This window comes from Monodelphis domestica, chromosome 2 (genome assembly GCF_027887165.1).
Source record: "Monodelphis domestica isolate mMonDom1 chromosome 2, mMonDom1.pri, whole genome shotgun sequence".
Taxonomy (NCBI): Eukaryota; Metazoa; Chordata; class Mammalia; order Didelphimorphia; family Didelphidae; genus Monodelphis; species Monodelphis domestica.
This window is the reverse complement of record NC_077228.1, coordinates 62,572,424-62,597,225: the sequence shown is the minus strand read 5'-3', so window position 1 is coordinate 62,597,225 and position 24,802 is coordinate 62,572,424. Positions and strand designations below refer to the sequence as shown.

Genomic DNA, 24,802 nt, shown 5'->3' with positions numbered 1-24,802 from the left:
ATGGAAGTTGATTAAAATTGAACTTGTTTTCTTAGAATGCCCATCATCTGACACTTTTTAGTCACATCTGACTCTTCATGGCCCCATTTGGAGTTTTCTTTTTTTTTTTTTAATAAAACCCTTACCTTCCATCTTGGAGTCAATACTGTGTATTGGCTCCAAGGCAGAAGAGTGGTAAGGCAATGGGGGTCAAGTGACTTGCCCATGGTCACACAGCTGGGAAGTGTCTGAGGCCAGATTTGAACCTAGGACCTCCCATCTCTAGGGCTAGCTCTCAATCCACTGAGCTACCCAGCTGCCCCCGCCCATTTGGAGTTTTCTTGACAAAGATACTAGAGTGCTTTGCCATTTCCTTCTCCAGCTCATTTTGCAGATGAGGAAACTGAGGCAAACAGGGTGAAGTGCTTTCTCAGGGTCACACTTTTAGTAAGTGTCTATAGCCTGAGTTTAACTAGAAGATGAGTCTTCCTGACTTCAGGCACAACACTGTCCACTGTGCTACCTAGTTGTATTTATTGAATTCCTACTATATGGTAGGCTCAACTGGGGATATCAGTAGTTATTGTTAATATTTACTCAAAGATTGCAAAAGCCCTTTGCAAATATTATATCATTTCATCTCCACAACAGCTCTGGGAGTTAGGTGTTATATTATCCACCATTTTAAAGATAAGGAAACTGAGGCAGAAAGTGGCCAAGTGACTTGCCCAGGATCACTCAACTAATAAATTTCTTAGGCTAGATTTGAACTCAAATGGTCCCGTCTCCAGATCCAGTCTACTACCCCCTGTCCCTTGTACTATCTAGCAGTCCCCTACAAAGAAAGGCAAAATATAGTCCTTGCTCTTAAAGACTCACAGTCTGAGAGAGAAAGAGAGAGTAAACACATTTATTTTTGAGATGAAGGTATCAGACAGTAGAACACCAGGATTTTGAGAGTTTTCTGATCTCTAGGACATGGAGAAGGCATTCTCTTTCCATATACTCTGTAGGACATAGTAACCAAAGGAAATAGCTTCAGTTTTTAATTTAAATTTAAAGAAAAGTGTTGCCTTTTCATTTGATAGTGAGGCTAAGTAACCTGGCTTGAGACTTCTGATCTGATTGGACAAGGATTCAAAGAAGTATCTCCCTGTATCCTCCAAGTTCTATCTTTTTTTTTTCTCTCTGCAATCTTTTTGCATCTGTTTTCTCCTTTCCACCCCTATTGTAACCACTCCAGGTTAGACTTTCATCTCTTCTCATCTAGGAATATTATAATAACTTCCTACCTATTCTTCTTGCCAGCAGTCTATCCCTTCTCAAATCTGTGCTTTGCCTCACTATCTAAGTAAACTTCCTAATGTGCTGCTACTATTATGTTACTCATAAACATAGAAACCTTTAGTGACTTCCATTGCCACCAGAATGAAATTTCAGCTCCTGATCCATGTATTCAAGGCCCTTTGTAGTCTGGCTCTAAAGGACTTTACCAAACTGATTTCATACTCTTCCCCTTCACATATTCTGTATTCAAGCCAATCTAAACTACTTTTTATCTGTGCCTTTTCAGATGCTATATGTGAAAGGAACTCATTCTGTGCTCCCATCTCCTTGTATCCAATTCTTTCCCTTCAAAGTTAAACCCATATGTTCCATCTCTTAATAGTAGGCTTTCCATGCCCTCCCTAGAGGAAAGCACCCTTTACTGCCTCAAATTTATTATAATAAATTGCACTCCTTTGTATTTATTTTATTTTCCTTTTTCTTATATTTGAATGAATTAAAAACCCATTATGTTTATTATATACAAAAGTACTAAACTGGAGACACAAATGGAAAAATGGAGACAGTCCCTACTCTCAGGAAGCTTACATTCTAATTGGAGACACAACAGCTATGGGAGTTGCCAGATGGAAAAGTTCTTTTGGTCTTTAGGGTGCAGGAGCAAAACAAATTGTCAGACATCTTTAATATCATTTCCACTGACAAAACTATATCCATTTCTGATGTTTATCCATTTTGATAGTGACAAGGACTTTTCGATGAGAACTCTCCTTTCCAGATCTTTGGTAGCTATGACTAGTTGCTTATTTGTGTTCTAGTCCTTCCCTCACCCCAGTTAGATTACAAACACCTTGGGAACAAGACCTGTGTCTGTAGCCTTAGCACCTAGCATAGTACCTCAGATAGGACGCTTGCTAAATGTTTATTGATGCATAAAATTTGATGCATAAATTTTGCATATTAATACATAAAAATTGTCCCTGACTTCAAAGAGCTCAGTTGGTTGTTGTCCTTTGTATTCAAAGAATTCCAAAATAATAATACCATGTTGGGATCAAGGTACATTGTGTTTGACTATGGCTAATCAGATCAATATGAGCTTAGGAAGCTGGACCATAGGTTGGGCACAAATAGCTCCTATAAACATTTAGACTGGAGATGTCTCTAAATGAGCACATCTCCTATTTCTTTTGAGCTACTGTCATTCTAGTTTACGCATGGAGCACAGCTTCTTCTTTGATACAGACATGTCATGCTGGATGTCTCCCATGCCTCACCATTGATACCAAAGCTCTTCAGAGAGGCCTTGAGAGTGTCCTTGGATCAATTCTTCTGACCCGAGAAACATCTCATTGTCCTAGTGCTACGATTTTTGCTTCCAGTGTGAGAGGTCCCAGATTCAAATCCCAGACTAGCTCAGAGAACTTACATTTTGGTGAAGCAAGGTATATACAAAAAAGTTAGTAATATAATGTAATACTGAGTGTGATAATACCTAATGAGTAAGGTAGATAATAAGTGGTTGTGGGAGTTTAGAGGAGGAAGGAGCTACTGTGGGCTAAGATGATCAGAGATTTCACAGAAGAGGCAGAATTTGAATGGGCTTGTAGGAATTTGTAGAATTGAAATATAAGGAGAGAAGGAATAAGGCCATGCCTAAGCAAGGGGGATGAGGTGAGTAAGATGTTTGGGAGGTGGGTATTTCAATATGGCCAGAGCAGGAGATAATAGAAGAGTAACAGACCGAGTTGAAAAGGTCAGCCAGGGCAAGATTTTAGAAGTCCTTTAAATGCCAAGGGGGTAGTTAAATTAGTCAAGTGTAATATCATAGGGTTTACATAGGGACATTTGAAATCATTTAATCCAGTCTCCTCATTTTACAAATGAAAATGTTAAGACCAAGAGAAATTAAAGTATCTTACCTGATATCACACAGGGGAGAAATTGTCAGGTCAAGATTCAAATTCAAGTATTTAGACTTCAAATCAAGTCCTCTTTCCTCTACATTAAGGAAAAATGAAAACAAAACCCTTACCTTCTGTCTTAGAATCAATACTGTGTATTGGTTCCAAGGCAGAAGAACAATAAGGGATAGACAATGAGAGTTAAGTGACTTGTTCAGGGTCACCTAGCTAGGATGTGTCAAAGACTAGATTTGAACCCAGAATCTCCCATCTCTAGACCTAGCTCTCAATCCACTGAGCCACCTAGCTTCCCCCTTTCCATTATATTTTATTATTTTTCTGTCCACCCTGCCTCTCAACCTAACTTCTTAAAATCAACATCATGGAAAGAGCAGTTGCTACTATAAGAAATTAAATTTAGGTTTTATGCTAATATGAAAATTCTATAGTAATATTGTGGTTGCCGATTTAAAGATATTATAACTTAAGTCAAAAATGACTTTTAGTAGCTTTATTTACAAAGATGTAGAAAGAGTGAAAATGGAAAAAGGTAGCTAAAGAAACAGGTTTTAACAAGCCTACTAGCCCTTCTCCAGTGAAGTGAGGCTCAACCCTGCAGGGGCTTCCCCATGTCTGGTAGTGTCTTCAGCTAGAGTTGCACCAATGCAGAGTACTCCCAAGCCAAGGCAGGAATCTCCAGAACCAATCTCTCCAAAAGCCAGGAAAGGAAGGCCAGCTACTCATCCACCCAAGACGAACTCCAGAGTAGATCGAAGGCCATGTCCCAAGGCAAAGTCCTCCAATGCTGAAGTCCACAGGAAAATATCCAGGAGCAGTCCTCCAAGAAGCAGTCCAAGAGCCAAGGTTGAAGGTCCCTTGGACAGGAAGTTCAGTACTTTTTATAATCCTTTTTCCATGTCACTTCTTGTCCTCCACTTTATAGGAACCAATTTCAGTCTTTCAATTTGCCTAGCACTGCCTATGGGGCAGGGCAGTGGTTTCTGGAGTTGTCACCCACTTTAGTAAGTGACTTGTGAACTCTCCTACTTAGTAACTGGTAAGGATTCTTTAAGTTCTTGATTAATTAATTTAAAAGTTGCTGATTGATAGACAAAGTTTGATTCACTCTCCACATTACAACACACCCTTTGGTATTATGGTCAGGAAAAAGCCAGGAGTTCTCAAACATTTGGTCTTGGGATCTCTTTAGACTCTTAAAAAATTTTTAAGGACCCCAAAGAGTTTCTGTTTATGTGGGGTTTATCCATTGATATTTGCCATGTTAGAAATTAAAAGGTCTAAGTAATATTATGAAAATGGTTCTGAGTTCATAGACCCTCAAATAGTCTTAGGGATCCTTAAGAGTCCCTGGACCACACTTGGACCATTGCCAGTCTAGGTAAAAGATAATGTGAATATGAGTAAAAGTGGTGATGGTGGAAGTAAAATAGGGAAGATTATGCTATAGCTAGGTGATGCAGTGGATAGTGTTGGGCCTGGTAGGAAGACATCTTCCTGAGTTCCAATGTGTCCCAGACACTTAGTAGCTGTGTGACCCTGGGCAAGTCACTTAGTTCTTTTTGCTTCAGTTCCTCATCTGATGAGCTGGAGAAGGAAATGGCAATGCACTCCAATATCTTTGTCAAGAAAATCTCAATTGGGGTTACAAAGGGTCAGATGTGACTGAAATGCCTGAACATAGCTATTTTAGAGGTGGAATGAACAGACTCCCAAGTAAGTCATTTAACCTCTGTTCCTTACTTTCCTCTTCTGTAAAATAAAGAGGTTGGATGGGCTCGAAAGTCTCTTCCAGCTCTAACTCTAAGATCTTATTAATAGCATTTAACAACTAGTTGGATGAAGATGTTGAGGGAGATGGAAGAATCAGGAATGTCACGAAGTGGAATAAACCACATTTATCTGCCTAACTCAGAATTTTCAATTATTCAATAAATAGCCATTGAAATGCCTACTATGTGCAAAGCATTCTGCATTTCTCCCTGACAAAAGAAAAAAAGATTTCAAACAAAACAAACCATTTTGAAAGGAAACCATAATGGTATGTCAACAGGTTTGCTCAACTGAACTTATATTTTATTTGGTTTGTTTGGATTCTTGACCTGGGCAATGGGAATTGTGAGGACGTGACTGTCCCCGGTTGATTGTGGGGTGACTTGCTCTCAGCAGGGAATTCTGCCATCTCTTCAGAATCCTCAGCATGGTGCATTGATAGACTCTCCTGCAACCATCCCAGGGCTTGTACCATTCATAACTGAGTTGTCAGCCAGTATGGCAATAGAGGCAAGTAGAGACTTGCATGTGAGATCAAGGTTCCTTGATTTTGAATTGCAGTTTTCCAAGGACTCAAATGGCTGGAACATTGGTTTGGCAGGCTATGCAAAAGGCTTTTAGACTGTCAATGTGTTTGCAAGTTAGGCTAGAGGAGTGAGGGCAATGAGGGGAGGTGGTACAAGGTAGATACGGTTCTTCTCTAGACTGGCCAGCAAAATTTTCTGGTGTCTTGTACTGGATTTGTCCTTCTTTTCTTGATTCTTTTGTCTTTTCCTTTTCCACTTTTTGTTTCTGGTGGAAGGGAGAGGAGGAGGAGTATATGGAGAACTCGGTGAAATGCCAGAGTATTCAGAAAGAAAGGTAAAAGGGAAGAGAAAACTTCAAGAAATGTTTTGGAAAATTTTAGCTTGAAAATGACCTGAGGGAGAATTACACAAATAGAAGCAACGGGATGAATTAGTGGTGTGACTGGGGAAGAAATTGCCGTTTCATTTTCTAATCCAACTCCTGAACCTTAGTCCGGCCATGGCTGACGATGTTGCATTTATGTACCTTCTACCTAAGGGCATCATTGAAATGTGTCAAGGAAAACATACTTAGTTCAGGATGCAGCTCTAAAGTGTGTTGTGGTATGGTAGAGCCTTCCCCTTTGCCTTTAAACAGTCTCCCTTCTCTCTTTCTAACCCAGTCCCTCTATCTGCTGTGGGTCCCCTTTTTGCCCAGTTGAAGTGGGACTTGGGTGCCATTGTATGTAGGAGTCATGAGGTCATGAAGCAAAGGGGTTGATACCACTTCTTGGTCCTCAGTCATAGCGGAGCTATAGCGTTCGTCGCCTGCCACCTGGTAGGAAGCGGTTCACCAGCAAGGCAGCCTTTGCCAGCACCAGACATGAAAGTAGTTCATCCTTAGCTCTAGGGGCCGGCTGCTGATTGAATCACTACCACCAATTCTTTTAGCTGGGAAACGTAGACGGGATTCAGCCTCCTCTGGGCTCTGACCTGACCTGACCTGCTTTGTTTGTGGGATTTGGCATTGCTAGCTGAAGGGGAGCAAGGCTGTGGGCCAGTCACTGGGCTGTCTTCACTGTGCGGGGCTGGAAATAAGTGGGAGGTTTCACCCCCCTTTTCACCCTAGGAAGGTTTTTGGGGGAGGAAACTAAGCTAACAACAAAGATGCCAGAGCCTCCCAGGAAAACGGTGATGGAAAAGCTTAACAGCTCTGCCTTTCTAGGTCTCTTTTCCTCACACAGTTTTTTCTTTTCTTTTCTTTTCTTTTTTTTTTTTTTACTTGAGGCCTGAGGATCTCCCCTGTGTGGGTTTTGTCTTTAGTCTAATACAAAGCTGGTTGTGTGGGTTTTCTGGGAAAACTGAAACTAATACTGCTCCTATTGGTTTTAACTCTGGAAAGCATGAAAAAAAGGGCATCTTGTAAAACTTGATTGAGGTGATGTTTTTGTATTCCACCTACAGGCTAGACCTCAGGGTCCAACTCTGTCTAGTGCCTTAGTGTCCCTGAAGTTCATTTTTTCCACAACAAAGTTGGGAAAAAAAATCCTTCCTTCCTTCCTTCCTTCCTTCCTTCCTTCCTTCCTTCCTTCCTTCCTTCCTTCCTTCCTTCCCTCCCTCCCTACCTCCCTCCCTTCTTTTCTCCCTCCCTCCCTTCTTCCCTCTATTCCTCCCTCCCTCCCTTCTTTTCTCCCTCCCTTCTTCCCTCTATTCCTTCCTCCCTCCCTCTCTCTCTTCCTTCCTCCCTCCCTCCCTCCCTCCCTTCTTTTCTCTCTCTCCCTTCTTTCCTCTATTCCTCCCTCCCTCCCTCCCTTCTTTTCTCCCTCCCTCCCTTCTTCCCTCTATTCCTTCCTGCCTCCCTCCCTTCCTTTCTCACTCCCTCTCTGCCTTCCTTCTTTTTCTTCTTTTTAATCATTTACCTTCCATCTCAGAATCAATATTATGTATTGCTTCTGAGGTAGAAGAGCCATAAGAGCTGCACCATAGGATTAAGTAACTTGTCCAGGGTCACACAACTAGAAAGTGTCCACCTAACTGCTCCCAGAAGAAATTGTTTCTTAATTATATTTGTACTTTCTTGAACAACAACCTTTTTTTTTTATTTAATTTTCATTTATTTGTTAAAAAGTATTTTTCCATAGTTAAATAGTTCATGTTCTCTCCTTTCCCTTTTACCTCCCCATTCCTGGAGCTGACAAGCAACTCCATTGGGTTATACATATATTATTATTCAAAACTTATTTTTATATTATTCATTTTTGTAACAGAGTAAATTTTTAAAACCAAAACCCCAAATCCTATGCTCTTAGGAACAAGTGATAAATCATGTCTTCCTTCTGCATTTCTACTCCCACAGGTCTTTCCCTAGCTGTGGATATTGTTCTTTCTCATAAAGTCTCTGAGGATTGTCCTGGATCATTGCATTGTTACTAGTAACAAAATCGTTTACATTTGATCGTACCACAATGTTTCAGTTTCTGTGTAACAGTGTCCTCCTAGTTCTGCTCATTTCACTCTGCATCAGTTCATAGAGCTCTTTCCAGTTCACATATAAATCAAACAGTTCATCATTCCTTATAGCACAACATCACCATCAGATACCACAATTTGTTCGGCCATTCCCCAATCAAGGGACATCCCCTCCTTTTCCAATTTTTTGCCACCACAAAGAGTGCAGCTATGAATATTTTTGTACTAACATTTTTTTTATCTCTTTGGGGTACAAACCTAGTCATGGTATAAACAGCAACATTTTTGTAGCAAAGGGCTTTCCATACAACTCAATGAAGTAAGAAGCATAAATATTCCTGTGCTCATTTTATAGGTGAGGAAATTGAGGTGGAGAGAGTGTAAGTGAACATGATATTCTGGAGAGCCACAGAACATTGGGGAAGCAGGATAAGTCTTCAGCAGAACAATCCTGGGAATAACTACTGCAAGTGATTAAGGTGAGGAACAATTCACAGTGGGCAGATAGTGAAGGCAGCTGACATGGAGTCATAGGCTCATAGATGGACAACAGGATAAACTTGTGGACATCTCTCATGATTACAGAATTAGAATCATAATATCATAAGAGCTAGCTGGGACCTTCGAAGGCCAGTCTCCTCATTTTTCAGGGGAGGAAATTTCATATACAGAGAGATTCTAAGTGACTTGCTTATGGTTTGAGAGTAAGAGGCTGACCTAGAATTCCAGCTAAGGTTTTCTGCCTCCAAATCCAGCAGTCTTTCCACTGTTCATCTGTGTCATCCATTTCATTATTCTATGCTTCCTCTGGTGAAGACAAGCCTAATTTAAGAATAATATTTTTGGTCCTGTATATCTTTTTTTCCCCTTTGTTTCTATACTTTATATTCTTGTAGAGGCAGGATTCTTAGCCAGGGATCTATGAACCGTGTTAAAAAAATTTTTTTGACAACTGTATTTCAATATAACTGATTTGCTAGGTAATTCCATGTCTTTTAAATTTTTAAAAATTATTTTACACATTGATACAATTTTTAATCATTGTTTTCTGACATTTTTGTGATCCATGTCCCCTCCTTCCTCTAAGTTGTACATGTGTTATCAAATTCTGTGTTTCTTATTTTGTATTTGTACTGTGTTTTTTTTATTTGTATTTAATTTGTATTATGTATTTTATTCTTTTAGAAACATAATTATGAGGAGGGATCATAGGCTTCCCCAGTCTGCCTGCCAAAGGAGTCTAGAATACATAGAAAAAAAGGTTACAAACCTCAGTTTTCACTTTCTAGCCTGTTAGATCAGAGAAATTCTGTAGACCTGCTCTCTGAATTTTATTAAGTATCTGAGAAGGTGTCTGATTATATCTTTTGGAACAAGATCCTTGAGTTCACAGAGCCTTGGAGTTAGTTAGGTCACCTCAGTGACCACCTAGCCCAACTTGACCAAGTTCTAGTTCTAGGTCTTTGGGCATTTCAGTAGATACATTGTTTGAATGATTCAAAAGTGTCTTGGTTAATGTATTATTTTCATCCTAGAGAAAGATTTCTAGTGAGTGCTTTAAACCTCTGGCCTTGGCCTTTGAATTAAGATATCAGAAAAACAGTTGAAATAAAGCCAAGAGAAATCCCCTCTATACTAGATGTTAGGGGAAGTGTAGTTCTGTGGGAAAAGCCCCAGATTTGGACTCAGGAGACCTAGATCTAAGTCCTAGCTCTGGCCCTCATAACCTGTTATTTTATCTCTCACCTCGGTGTCCTCATCTGTAAAATGAAAGGGGTTGGACTAAAAGTAACTTTTAAAATCTCTTTCAACCCCAAGTCTAAGATCCTGTGACAGAGTTCCAGAAATTTTGGATTTGGATTTGGGAGGGAAAGGTTATTTACTAGAGATTTTCTCCTATAGGTTACTCCATAACTCTGATCTGAGCCTCACTAATTAATATGCATTATTTTTTTTAAACCCTTCCTTACCTTCGGTCTTACGAAGTAAAAGTACCAAAAAAGAAAAGCGATAAGAGCTAGATAATGGGAGTTAAGTGACTTGCCCAGGGTGTCGTGTCTGAGGTCATTTTTGAACCCAGAACCTCCCATTTCTAGACCTGGCTCTCAATCCCCTGAGCCACCTAACTGCCCCCTAAGTCTGTATTTTTTTAAAAACAGCCCTTTTCTTCTTCCACATGGTAAGATAAAGACAGAATTCTCTAAGCATTTCTGGGCTGAATGTTTTTCTTTGCTCTTGGGAACCCAGTACAGAGAAAAAGACTCTTTCCAAGTTGACTTAAGTGAACTGGAAAAGATAGCTTAAGATGTTGTCTTCCCAGTTAGTAGATGAAAGTGAGACTTATCTAAATTAATGGGGTCAGCCGAAAATTTCCTTTAAATTGGCAAGCCATCAGTTGTAATACTGTGTAGAAGAATGAGTAGAGGATTGTGACATTCTAAGATGCTCAGATTTTGACTGTTTCCCTAGAAATTGGGTGTCTCCTCAAGCAAAGATTTCAAGAGTTGTAGTCCCTGTAAACTTCAGGGAGAAAAAAGCAAAACAGCAAAAAGATCTCTCCATTTTCTCTCTGCCCTTCCCTCTTCCATACAAGGAAAACTTTGGTTTATTGATTTTTTTTTAAAGAGAAAGGAAAAAGATGCAGCTAGAAAGAGTAGCCCTGTTTCCCTTGATGGGATTCTCTTGCCCTCCATTTATTTCCTTTTGCATTCTTCTCTTTAAAAAAAAAAGCACCCCAAGCAAGCACCTTCAGTAGATATAGAGGGTTTTGCTGTAACGATTATTGTTTGTAAATGATGTGTTTACTGCTACCTTTGGAATTTTGGGATGGGGAAACCACTCAGCAGACTCTAGGGACCTTCAGACTTTGTCCAATGGGGGCTCTTCCACCTCTAGGGCCATATGCTTGGAGGGTAACTGAGCTTGTATTCCTACCAGTCATTTCTTTGTGGGAACAGCTTGGAAGTGACTACTGGGTAAGGAGCCGTGGCAACTATTTTGAGTCCTTGCTGAGAGCTAAGGATTCTGGGATCATGTGTTGGCTCCCTTCCTAACTCCTTGTGTGGCCTGAGGAAATGTTTCTCTCCCTCCATTTCTCCATTTGTGAAGCAGGCAGTAAGAACTATGTAGAAAACTCACAGAGCGGGGAGAAAGGAGACTTGGGTTCTGGTCCTGACTCTGACTCCTAGCTAGCCAGATAGCACTAAATAAGTGACTTAAAACTCTCTTAGCCTCATAGTTTTCATCTGTAAAATGAAGCTTTTGCCTTTGAGAACCTATTTTTTAAAAAATCTATTCTAGGTCCTAAATCCTGTGAATTATTATGCTTGCCCTGAAGGGAGTTATCCCTTGAAGTTTGAAAAATGCTTTGAGATGGTGGGATAAAAAGCCCCAGAGATCACTGCCAAAATAACATCACAGTGGTGTATCAGACTCACCCTGTTTGTTTGATGTGGTCTTAAGGTTGTTTCCACCCAGGGAGGCTTGCTTGTTTTTCCCCTCCTTCTGTAATTTTGAGTGCCAATCTCTGGAAATGCAAGGATGAATCCTCTTTTTTAAGAGTCACTGAAAATCCCTAGCTTTCCAGAAATTTTGGTTTAAAGAGGGGAAAGCTCATGTTGAAATACAAAATTTTCCAACCTTCCTTAAGAAATTTTATTCTAGGGTAGGACACAAAAGCACAAAATAATTTGGTTTTCAACCCAATTTAATTTAATATTTTGAACTCTATTGATTTGATACTTAGCACAGTGCCTGGCACATAGTAGGCACTTAAATATTTATGAACTATTGGTTTTCAGTCTGTTGTAGTTGTCCAAGGCTTCCTGGGGTTTTCTTGGCAAAGATTTTGGAATGGTTTGCCATTTCTTTCTCCAGCTCATTTTACAGATGAGGTCGTGGGACAGACAGAGTTAAGTGACTTGGCCAGGGTCACACAGCTAATAAGTGACTGATTTGAACTCAGGAAAATGAGTGAGCCAGGATTTCAAGCAGGGTAAAAGAACCCATCATGGCAGGTGTTGCAACCAACCAAACCAAGTAGATCTGGGCTCTGAGAAGAGAAATTAGGACCTGATATTCTCTACCTTCTCACTCTCCATTCCTACCCTTCTCCACCTTCAACACCGATTGAAAGGGTTTTTGTTCTAAAATTTGTATTCCTGGCTTTTATTTTTATACCAGTCATTATCCTCTATGTACATAAACACAGAGAATTCTCTCTTATTACAAAGAAATCCCCATCTAAGCAATGCAGAATTCTGCAGCTGTTGCCCCCCACTCTTTCCACAGAGAGTGTGTATCATCATCTTGTGTCTGGGTTTGAGGCTGATCTCAACAATTCATGGGAGTTGGATTCTGTTTGTTGTTTTCATGGATGTGATGGTGTATTGTTTACATGGTTCTGCTTAGTTCAATCACCAGTTCGTGTAAGTCTTCCCATATGGCTCAGAAATTCCCCATATTGGATTTCTTATGGGGCTACGCTGTGAAATGAGATCATGTGTGTAGAGCATTTTGCAAACCCTAAAAGCCCGATATAAATGCACCACAATTTCCTCAGCCATTTTTCAATTAATTGTCATGTTTTCTGTCCAGTTTTTCCCTGGTGTAATCTCTACGTACATTTATACCCAGACTACCAAATGTTTACACACTCACTCTCTACCAAAATGCAGACATATTTCTCAGGGGGTTGTTGATTCTTACCTCCAAGACCATAGTGAGTCAGGTCTGATGAAGCAGTTCCAGATGGAATGCCTGGTGCCTCCATAAAGTAATGAGACTTTTTTTTTTTAAGGAAACCTCCTAGAACTTACACATTCAGGCATATGTTTTTCTTCCAAGATGTCCCCTTGGGAGGCTGATAAGTTTATTCTAAGGATGCTGCCCTTCCTCTACTCATTTTTGGATGAGACAGTTTATGAGCCACATAAGAAAAATGGCCACATTACTTCATCATAATCATCCCTTGTTTTTGACCCAAAATAGTATTACTTGACTTAATCACCCATCTCATTCATTAGACTTGGCTGAGTGACTTTTGGCTGTTCCCAGAAAATCATATCCATCTTCAAAGGACCCAGATTTCCCACCATCTGAAAGAAAGTGCTGCAGGGTTTAAAGAGAGAGCCCAAATAAATGTATAGCCCCTGAAAGTGACGACTTTAAGATGGACAGTATTTATTTGGATGGACACATTTTGGGATGCTTAGTTTAGAAAATCAGCCACATTTATGAAACAACTATAAAATGCATAAAATATCTGAAAGTCCGTCTACCAAGACACACTCAAGACTTACAGAAATTCAATTATAAATTCTTTTTTTTTGTTTTTTAGTTGAAAATTTTTAATTAATTAATTAATTAAAAATATTTTTCCATGGTTCCATGATTCATGTTCTTTCCTTCCCATCCTCCCACTCCTGCCCCCTAGCCAATGAGCAATTCCATGGGTTTTACATCATTGATCAAGACCTATTAGAAAACATTCTTTAAAGGAATAATGGGGGGGCTCAGTGGATTGAGATTCAGCCCCAGAGAGGGGAGGACCTGGGTTTGAATCTGGCCTCAGACATTTCTTCACTGTGTGACCCTGGGCAAGTCACTTAATCCCCATTGCTTATCTCTTCCCACTTGTCTGCCTTGGAACCAATACACAGTATTGATCCTAGAGCAGAAGGTAAGGGTTTAAAAAAAACAAAAAGAAGAAGAAGGAATGACTTAGCTTGAAATCAATACACAGTATTGATCCTAGGGCAGAAGGTAAAGATTAAAAAAAAAAGAAGGAATGACTTGTCTTGGAACCAATACACAGTATTGATCCTAGGGCAGAAAGTAAAGATTAAAAAAAAAGAAGAAGAAGAAGGAATGACAAATCTTTGAAAAATCCATCCTATTCGTGTAGGATGTTGATTTCAGTAAGGTAGTACAGAAGTGAGCGTGGGTTTCTTAGAAGACTGCTCTCCCTCTTTTAATCCCAACAGCTCGGGAAAGTGATGTGAGTCACAACTTGATTTTGCTTCCTTTCAAAAGACTCTAGCTTGGCAGCTTTAAAGGCATTGTTGGCAGAGAATCAAGAGGCAGGCATATACCTGATTAGAGCATTCCAGTTCCCAGCTTTTCCTTGTTCTTTCAGTTACGCCCCTGGGGGATTTGCTGGGGCTTGTGTCTCCCTTGCTCCCCATGGGCAGCTGCAGACACTTCACATTTCCCAGATGACTGATTGCCTCTCCGGTTTTAATGGCCGGGTCCTCCATCACTGCTGTGCTTGGAAATGAAGCCAGCACGCTACGGTGTGGCAGTTTGACTCACTTTGTCCAGCGGTGTGGTCTCTCTGGATCTGCTCTGTGGTCTGAAGGCTAATCTCTTTTAGTATCAATATTTATATTGTAAAATGATCCTGCTTGGCATTTATAGCATTAAACATTTTTTTCTGACATGTATATAATACAAAAATGTATGTCTAGGTACAGAATTCATTTACTTGTTTTGGGGGGCATAATTTCTTTACGCTGATGTAAAAACTTTGATTTCTGGCATGAATGGATAATCTCCTTTTGCTATTTAGCATACATCTAAAGTTTCCTTACAAAGGTAGAGCATAGAAGGCATGAGTATAACACTTGCAGATGCGGGGGAGGAATTGCCAATATGCCACCAGATGACTGAATCAGATTGGAAATATGAGCCACATCTAAAAAGCTGAAAATTCACAGGAATAATCATCCACCTCATTCATTAGACTTGGCCGGAGGACTTCTAGCTTTTTCCAAAAATATCAAATCCACCCTCAAAGGGCAATGATTTCCCACCATAGAAGTGATCCAGAAGAATGTGGTGCAAATTCCAAAGGAGATTCCAAATAAGGATATAGCCTCCCAAGGTTGAGTGCTTTAAAGAGAACCACATTGATTTAACAATTCATCCAAGTCCTGCACATTGGTTCAAAAAAACATTTCTACAAATTCAAGATTTTAGAGAGGGACCCAGTTTAGTTGCAATTCATGTAAAAAAAAGACCCGGGTAACCACCTTGTTTGAGGTCGCTGTGAGCCAACAAATGTGACAACGTAGCTGAGAAAGCTGGCGTAATACACGGAGGTGAATTGGGGAACTTGGTTGAGGCAATGCCTACCAACCCAGCTACTAGTGGTCTGAAGCTCAGAAAAGTTCCATCGAGGATATGACTGGGGACGTAGACTCTAAACAATCACCCTGATGCAATTATCAATAATATGGAAATAAGTCTTGATCAATGACACATGTAAAACCCAGTGGAATTGTATGTCAACTATAGGGGCGGAGAGAAAGAACATGAATCATGTAACCATGGGAAAATATTCTAAATTAATTAATTAAATAAAAATTTTCAATTGAAAAAAAAAGAAAAGTTCCATTGAGTTGCCAGAAGGATATTGTGCTTTAGTGACTTGCCCAGGGTCAGAGTCTTATTTTGTGGTCTTCCTGACACCATCTACAAAAACTCAGCTGACCATAATGCTATATTAGACAGCTTTAATATAATATAGTTCTGTCTGAAGAGAAGGAATAGTCCCACAGACTCCAAAGGAAATACTGTGTTTAATTCTGGGCACCAGATTTTTCAGAGGGACCCTGGCAATATAAAGTTCATTTAAAGGAGATCAAACAAAATGGTTAGGGATCTGGAAACTGTCACAAGAATCAAGTGAAGGAATGTGGAACCCCTGGAGGTTACCAGCGGGTATGATAATAATAATAATTAGCTAACATTGATAGAGTATTAAGGTGTGCAGAGTACTTTTACATAATTTATCTCATTTGATCCTTACAACAACTTTGCCAATTAGGAGCTACTATCTCATTTTACAGATGAAGAAACTGAGGCACAGTGAGATCAAGTGACCAGATATTTGAATGGTTGTCATATGAAAGAAAAATTTGATATGTAATCTGATCCACTTAGAAGAAATAAATGGAAGAAAAATAGATTTTTGACTCATTACAAGAAAGAACATTCTAGGGGGCAGCTGGGTGGCTCAGTGGATTGAGAGTCAGATCCAGAGATGGGTGGTTCTGGGTTCAAATATGGCCTCAGACACTTCCCAGCTATGTGACCCTGGGCAAGTCACTTAACCCCCATTGCCTAGCCCATAGCACTTTTCTGCCTTGGAACCAATATCTAGTATTGATTCTAAGATGGAAGGTAAGGATTTTAAAAAAAGAAAGAAAAACCATTCTAATAATCAGTGCAGCTCCTAAATGAAGTGGGGTCATATTATTAGGTAGTCAGTGTTTCCATCAACGTTTGTATTCAGACAGAGGCTGAATGGGCATCTGTTGGGGATGCAGCTAAAACGTTTCCAGAAAGTTAGATGAGATAACCTTTGTGACCCCTTCCAACTCTTAAGGTTCTTTATGGGTGGCCTTAATTATTGTTTCATTCTTTCCTTGTTTTGTTTTCTCTCTTATTTTATTAGTAAAGTTTCTTTTTAATGCAACAAATAATGCTAAACTAACTAAAAATACACAATGAACTTACAAAATAGCAGAACTAACTGAGGCTAATTGTATCTCCTGATGCAAGCTTATCTTCTCGTGAAGGAAGAGTGTGTGGTATAACCCCAATCAGGTATATTCCCAATCACTCTTGACCAGATATTTATTGCCACTTCATGTTTTCATTTGAGTAGGGGTAGGCTATTGGTGTACTCTTTTGATTCTGCATATATTTGCATGTCTTTCTATGTGTATTTAAGTTTTTTTATCAGATCACATTATTAATTATGTGTTTACACATAGTTATTAATATGTTATAATAATAAATATATTTTTATATTGTATTACATTATATCACATTACATTATGCTATGCATTATATTATATATTTTTTCATTTTTTAAATTTTCTTTCCCGTTCTGACCTTCCCAAGAAGGCAAGTAATATGATATGGGTTGTACATATATTATCATATAATGCATATTTCACTATTTGTCATGTTGTGAAACAAGACACATGTCGCTTACATTTAAATGATACTTTTGGTAGCGAAGGAACACATGAATCCAGTTATCTTTTTTTTTTAATATATAATTGTGCCATTTATAGTTGTATATATAGTTGTGCTATTTAATCTCCAGAGAAGAAAAGTACAAGTGCTGAGCACAGCATTATTTGTAAGATTGATAGTGGTCAACAGAGAAGGATTCAGTAAAAAGTATTATCTGATAGGAAGACATAAAAACAAGGAGGGGAGATTTTTTTTTTAACGTGGTTGATGTGGTCTTTTTCCTGGAGAACCATTGTTTTGGGGTTGTGTTTTAACAAATTTTTACACAATTTACAAAATCCAACCAAGGCAGCTAGGTTAATACAGTGGATAATGTGTTGGTCTTGGAGACAGGAAGACCTGAATTTAAATCCTGCCTCAGACATTTCCCAAATCTTTGACTCTAAGCAAATCACTTAGCCTCTTTCCCATTCAGATTCCTCATCTATAACATGAGGAAAAGAATAGCATTTAACTTACAGGATTGCTGTCAGGATTAAATGAAAGGACTTGTGTGAGCTGCTTCACAAATCTCAAATTGCTATAGAAATACTGTTATTATTATTAAGCTGACTGCAGTTGATAGGAATTCCATCTTTTTAAAAAGAAAATTTCATTTATATCTCTTTGTTTTTATATCAGTTATCCAATTATCCCCTCCCCATAGAGCCATCCCTTATAACAAAGAAGGAAAAAAAAAGAAATAGTTCAGCAGGGCTAACCCAGGTGTCCCAGATGTGTGACGCTGAATGCAATGTTCCATGCTCATCATCCTCCATCTTTGCCAAGAAATTGAGAAGGCGTCTTCTCGGAGCTCTTCTTTGGGGCCGAGCTTGGTTATAATTTCATAGCACTCGGTTTGGATTGTTTCATTAGTGTTGTCCTTATATGGTAGGGACTGAATCGTATGAGAAATAAGATCACAGTTTTCATACTGACCAGTCAGGAAAAGTTTGCCCGTTTGTAAAACTCCAGTGGGTCCCTCTTGCTTGCAGGATCAAATAAAAAATCCTTTGTTTAGCTTTTAAAGCTTTTAAGACTTGGTCCCTTCCTATCTTTCCAGTTTTCTTACACCTCCCTTCCCACCATGGTCTGTGCAGTAGAGTGACTTTGGTCTCCTTGCTTTTTTTTCCTCACAAAAGACAATCCTTTTCCTGAATCCACACATTTAAACTGGCTGTTCCCCATGTCTGGAATTTTCTCCCTTCCCAACTTTATCTTCTGACTTCCCTGGATTCCTTCAAGGCTCAGCTAATGTCCTACTTTTGTAAATTAAAAAAATTAATATTCAGTACTTCAAGTATTATATGTAATAATATTTATTAATATTTAACTTGAAGCAAAGGGCAAGTAAAAAGCTAGAGAAACCGAGAGAGCTCACCAACTTTCCACATGGAAAAGAGAGCAAGGGAGGCATAACCCACAGTTTAAAACCCATAATGTAAAGGACGCATGTAAACAGAAAGGGAAAAGGGATTGTGGGAAATGAAGTCCAAGGGTTCAAAATTATAATTAATACACTTTCTTCATGAAACTTTTCCAATTCCTTTTTTTTTGTAAAATTTTATTTAATTAATTTTGAATATTTTTCCATGGTTACAAGATTCTTATTCTTTCCCTCCCTTCCCCCTCCCCTTCTCCCATAGCTGACACACAATTCCACTGGGTTTTACATTCCAATTCCTTCTTAATCTGAGGGCCTGCCATCAAGACTACCTCCAATTTATCATATATATAGATATAGATACATATTATATAGCTTGCTCGTCTATACTTGTTCACCTGTTACGAGGAGAGATTATTTTTTGCCTCTTTTTGGACCCCCAGTGCTTAGCCTAGAGCCTGGCACATAGTAGGGATTTAATATATGTCAGAGATATAGACAGAGGATAAAGGGAATGGGTGTTGAGACTCTTCCTCCTCTTTGGCTTGTAGTCAGTAGTGATGGTGGTAAGATGGGGATTTTGAAATGGCTAATCAGCCATTCAAACCAGGGATATGTAGTTTTTATTTTGTATCCTCTTTATTCCTTGATTTCTAATGATCATTTAATAAACCTCCTTAAAATATATATTTTTTACTATTTTAGATTTAAATTTAAATTTTACACTTGTTGACTAAGACGCATCTTATAATTACTGGCTCCATCCCATCTAACAAGGGGCATATAGAGGTTAGTTGATGCTTATAATATTTATATTGAATCTTTCCTCAAGAAACTGAGAACATTTCCAACTTTACCCCATTCATCTCTTTTTTTTATTGAAAATTTTTATTTAATTAATTAATTTTGAATATTTTCCCATTGTTACATGATTCATGTTCTTTCCCTCCCCCCTCCTCCCCTCCATATAGCTGAAGTGCAATTCCACTGGGTTTTACATGTATCATTGACCCATTCATCTCTTAGTATTTCTGTAAGCTAATAAGGAAGGAGAGGTAGAGCCATTAAACATGGGCATAAAAACCTTTTCTAATGGGATGTCCCATACCTAGATCAGACATGCTTTGGGTCCCTCAGGGGGTGGGTGGGGGGAACTCTAGAGAAACCAGCATATAGTCCTCTGGGTTTGGGAGCGAAGAGCTGTCTCTTGAGCAAGAGGCATTGCGTGGGAGGTTAGATTAGTTGGTCTTTGGGGTATCCCAACTCTTAAGAGTCCATGATTCAATGTGTTTATGTTTTCTCCCTCCTTTTCTCCTTCTTTCTCCTCTCCTCTCTCCCTTCCCTCCCTTCTCTCTCTGGTGTTCCAGCCATCCAGCATGTTCTTCCTGTTTCACCACGTGGCATGCTGACCATGAGCATCAACTCCTCTCTCAGCCACGGGAAGGAACTGGCCAACGTCCCAGGCTCCGAGGGAGAGGACGGGGCAGTCACCATCACGGAGTCCATCGCCATCATTATCATCGCCATCTTCGTCTGCCTGGGGAACTCCGTGATTGTGTTCACCCTATACAAGAAGTCCTATCTCCTGACGCTCAGTAACAAATTTGTCTTCAGCCTCACCCTGTCTAACTTCTTGCTGTCTGTGCTGGTGTTGCCCTTCGTGGCGACAAGCTCCATCCGGAGAGAATGGATATTCGGGGTGGTCTGGTGCAACTTCTCCGCCCTCCTGTATCTGCTGATCAGCTCTGCCAGCATGCTGACCTTGGGCGTCATTGCTATTGATCGGTAAGTTCACCCTACCTAGGATGGGTATAATTTGGGAGCCCCTTCAATGCAGAAACCCTATTTTTGCTTCTTTTCATCTCCCCCATGCTTAGTGCAGTGCCCAGGACATGGTAAGTGCTTACCAAACCATTGTTGTCTACCCAGAAGGGATGTTGAAAATCATTTGTTCTAATTCTCCTTTTCCACATGAAAAAATTGAGGCTCAAGGTCCCCTATCTCATTAGGGGCAATTTCTAGGTGGTCCGGTTTCCAGATGTTGTTCTTTCCATCACACCGTGCTACCTCCCTGATGTCAGTCTATTTTTATTAGACGCTAAAGCAGCTGTGAATTTGTTTTTAAACATGTTTTGGCTACTATGTTTCAACGTAGTGGGGTTTCTTTTAAAATCCTGTATATTTTTATTTAGAAACATTATTTAAAAATTTAAAACATTATTCTAAGGAAGCCATAGATTTCACCAAAAGTCTATGCCAGAGGAATCCCTGATGCATCAAAGAGGAACACCAAATTAGAAAGATCCACCTTTTCCCTTTCAGAAGATAAAAGGATTTAGCAGTGGTTAAAGGATATAGATAAAATTTGGTTGCACAAACACTTATTAAGGAACTCCTCCTATAGATAGAATATCCTTGAGCCCTGTACCATGCTCTTCTGAAGCAACAACTCCACCTTTCCATCCAAATCCTTGCTTCGTCCTGCCAAAGAAGATGCTGAAAGTACATGGCCCCATCCTGATGCCATCGGTGGCCATTCCTGGAAGATAATCACTATTGAAGATAACTTTTGTTTACTTCTGTGCTTTTATTAAATACCTACTTAAGTACCTAACGAGCTTTTAATAAATAGAGTTCAGCTTCGTCTTCTGTTTTAAAAAAATGCTAGGGAGATATCAAAGCCAATATAATGTGTTTTTTGACTTAATTTGATTATGTTCATAGTGGAGTAAGGGTTCAAAGGCAGATGGATAAAATGCTGAAAGGGAAAGGAAGGCAAGAGACAAGACAAACTGCTAACTTCTTAAAGTGCAACGGCCGGATGTGTATGATTAAAATATCTGGACTCACCTAGTTACTTTGGTTATTCAGTTATTCTAATGAATGTTTGAGTTTTCTGGTAATTGGCCTTTTCTGTGTCTGGAAAAAAAAATTGAATGGGAAATCACTAAAGACCTGATAAATAAACATGGTCTTAATGTACAGGCATTTAAACAGAATTCTCTCAAAAACCCCTGAAGTTTTAGGAAATCAGTTTGTCTTATTCGCTCTTTTAGAAATTATATTTTCCCTCTGTGCGTTGAAAACATAAATATCTGAATCTACCTCTGACTGTCAAAGACACAAATTCAAACAGGTAGAGAGACTGATAGTAGGAAGATGAGGAGAAGTGAATAGAAGAAGAGAGAAAAACAGGATAGAGAAAAGATTGGAAAGAGATAATTCGGGGATAAAGCAAGAGATGGTGTAGTAGAGATGTTTGTTGTTTCAGTTGTGTCTGGGGTCACACTGGACCCTGGAGTGGTTTGCCATTTCCTTCTCTAGTTCTTCTGACAAATGAGGAAACTGAGTCAAACAGAATTAAGTGCCTTGGCCAGGCTCACGCTGCTGGTATCTCAGGTTGGATTTATACTTAGGAAGATAAGCCTTCCTGACTTCAGGTCCAGCATTCTATCCTTTGTGCCACATAGCTGCCCTTGCCAGGGGTGTTGACAAAATGCCACAAAAATTGGCCAGTTAGTTTAGTTGGTTTATCCTAATGAACAGTTTAGTGAAAGAAATTAACTCAGTTGGCTTGACTAAATTGACTTGGTTACTAGAATCAGCCTAAACCCCCTGGCAGACCCTGAAGAATATAACCCAAAGGAGAACATCTGGAATGCAGAGACTGGTGAGAAATTAAAGTCACTGAAAAGGGCAATGCCTGAACCAATAGAAATGGAAGCAGTAATTGTACTGTTACCAATAGAGAAAGATGAATTAGGCATTTGAAACATTTCATTGGAAATAAAATAACACAAGCCTAAGGCTAAAACAGCTTAGAAATGAATGTTCTTGGGACTGGTGCCCACTGGAAATGTTTTTCAGAGCCTCATTCCACAGGTTGACAGATGACATTGTTACTAAAAATACGTGTTAACCAAAATAACAAAATGAATTGGAATGACACACCTGGCTCTGCCGAGAACGACGGTATTTTCCAGAGACTGTCCAGCGCGCCATATACTGTTTATCCTGAGCTGAGTTATGACTTGTTGCTTTTTATTTTTGTGATAATAATAAAATAGGGATTCTTGTCAGGGCCAGAGCTGATGTGTCCTGGGAGCTCAGCTTTTGAAACCTTCGAAGTTCCTGTATGCCTTTTTCTCACAGATAACACATTCTTCAAAATGTATTTCTAATATTAATTTATTAGGCATCTACTGTGTGCCAGACATTGGAGATACAAGAACAAAGAATGAAACACTCCCTACTAGTAAGAAGCTTATATAAATGTGTATATGCACTTCATGTATAAAGTTTATAGAGCATATATATAAACAATATATAGCATAAATATGAAGTGGATAAAATATATATGAAATATTCAAATACAAGGGCATCTGGAGGAAGAGCAAAAGAAGTTGCAGAGATCAGGATATTATTTTTTTCTGGGTTATAAATGGGTTATCATGCAAAACTTATTTCCATGTTATTAATTTTTGTAAGTGAATAATCTTGTAAACTGAAACACCAAAACATATACCCAAATAAATAAGTGATAAGTCATATGTTTTCATCTGCATTCCCATTCCATAGATTCTTCCTCTAAAGGTAGATAGCATTTATATTTCAGGATACTATTATTGTTAATTCTTTTGAGCATTTATATTTCAGGATATTATTAATTCTTTTGAGTATTTATATATCAGGAATTATTATGAATTCTTTTGAGCATTTATAAATGGTTTTAAGACTTAAAACAAATTTTTCTAAAAAATAACCTTGCCTAGCTATGTGACTAACCCCCATTGCCTAGACCTTACTACTCTTCTGCCTTAGAATCAGTACATAGTATTTGATTCTAAGATGGAAGGTGAGGGTTTAAAAAAAAACCTTGCCACTTATGAAAACTTATTGATAATCATTAATTATTTTTAAAGTATCATTTTTACTATCTTACAAATGAAGAAACTCAGGTTAGTAATTTTCTTGCTTTAATGTGACCCTGAAGGTTCATTTAAAGACACATTTTAGGGGCAGCTGGGTAGGTCGGTAGATAGAAAACCGGCTCTAGGGACAACAGATCCTGGGTTCAAATGTGGTCTCATATTTTCTAGTCGTATGACTGGGTAAATCCCTTAACCACCATTGCCTATTCCTTACTACTCTTCTGCTTTGGAACTGATGCATAGTATTAATTCTAAGATGGAAGGTAAGAGTTTTAAAAAAATGACATATAGGGAGCATCTATTGCTGATGTTGGGACTATGAAATGTTTAAGGAATGAGTTTCAGAAAATTTCTGAAAGTGAAAACTCTTCTAGCACAAAACACCATTCAGAGGTTTGCCTTTGGTGGGCGATTTTTGCAACACATCGTTACACTTTGATAAAAATCCAGAGCAGGCAGTTTGGTTCTAAATGAATATTTGGGAAAATATTTTGCTGTTTCAAAATGTTCAGCAGTAGGACCATAAGATACATTGATTTAGAGTCAGAGGGGACCTTCGAGAGCCTCCATTCAATCCTCTCATTTTCAAAAAGAACCAGAGCAATCCTTGAACCAACGCTTGTTTTTGTGGATAAGATTATGAAACTCATTCTATGACAGTTGTAAAATTTTATCTGAGCCTCCACAGGGTCTGGGTTCCCAACATTCTGCTGTGGGGTTTTTCAGTTTGACTGTTCCCACCTATTTCATTTGAGCCAGATCTTGAGCAAATGCAATACCATCAAGTTACCCTCAATGAGGTGTCACCACTACAATAATACGGAAGGAAAAAAATGTAGAATGGACAGAGCACCTTCTACATTGAGGCACTGTGCTAAATGATTTATAAATAGTCTCATTTGATTTTCATAACAGCCCTGAGAGGCAGACTCCCCATTATTACTCCCCATATTACTCCCCATTTTATAGTTGAGAAATCTGAGATAGAGAGGTTCAGGGAATTGTAAATGTCTGAAATCAGATTTGAACTCGGGTCTTCCTGACTGTAGGTCTAACTCTCCAACTCTTGCACCACTTACCTGTCTCCATTGGCTTGGAGTACCCAAGGTGTTAGTTAAGTCCTTTTGCAATTTTCAGGAGGCTAGAGGAGGGAAAGAAGGACAGTGGTTCAGGGGTCTCACTGCCTTTGCCTGGAGAATTCCCAGGTCTGTGCTTTGTGAGAAGCCTTTCAATCCTTTAGAACATTTCCTTTCTTTGGGAGAGGACATACACTCTTCTATTGCTTGTTAGGGTCGTTTTTTAAAAATTTGGAATCCTTGGAATCTTCACAACAATAAAAAAGAGATTAAATCCCCTCCCTGCAAGTAAGTAGTTTAGCATTTCCCCAATAATCCTTAGGTGGAGTTGGTGAGCTGTAATTGTTCCTAGAAACAAGACAAGTAAATAAGCATTAATTAAGCAACTTCTATGTGCCAGACATTCTACTAAACACTAGGTTTACAAAAAGAGTACCAAAAAACAACC

At 39.0% G+C, this 24,802-nt stretch overlaps 1 protein-coding gene across 3 annotated transcripts in view; it reads left to right on the top strand.

Moving 5' to 3' along the window:
- The window catches only part of GPR161 (G protein-coupled receptor 161), a 57,615-nt gene that overhangs the window by 4,949 nt on the left and 27,864 nt on the right, over positions 1-24,802 (top strand). For 2 of the 3 annotated variants that reach the window (XM_056815504.1, XM_007480728.3), the window contains exons 3-4: positions 8,292-8,415; positions 19,715-20,132. In XM_056815504.1, coding sequence (XP_056671482.1) covers positions 19,750-20,132 — 383 coding nt within the window. In that variant the 5' untranslated portion in view covers positions 8,292-8,415; positions 19,715-19,749. The remainder of the gene's footprint in view (positions 1-8,291; positions 8,416-19,714; positions 20,133-24,802) is intronic. The other variant, XM_007480729.3, reaches the window with a different exon arrangement.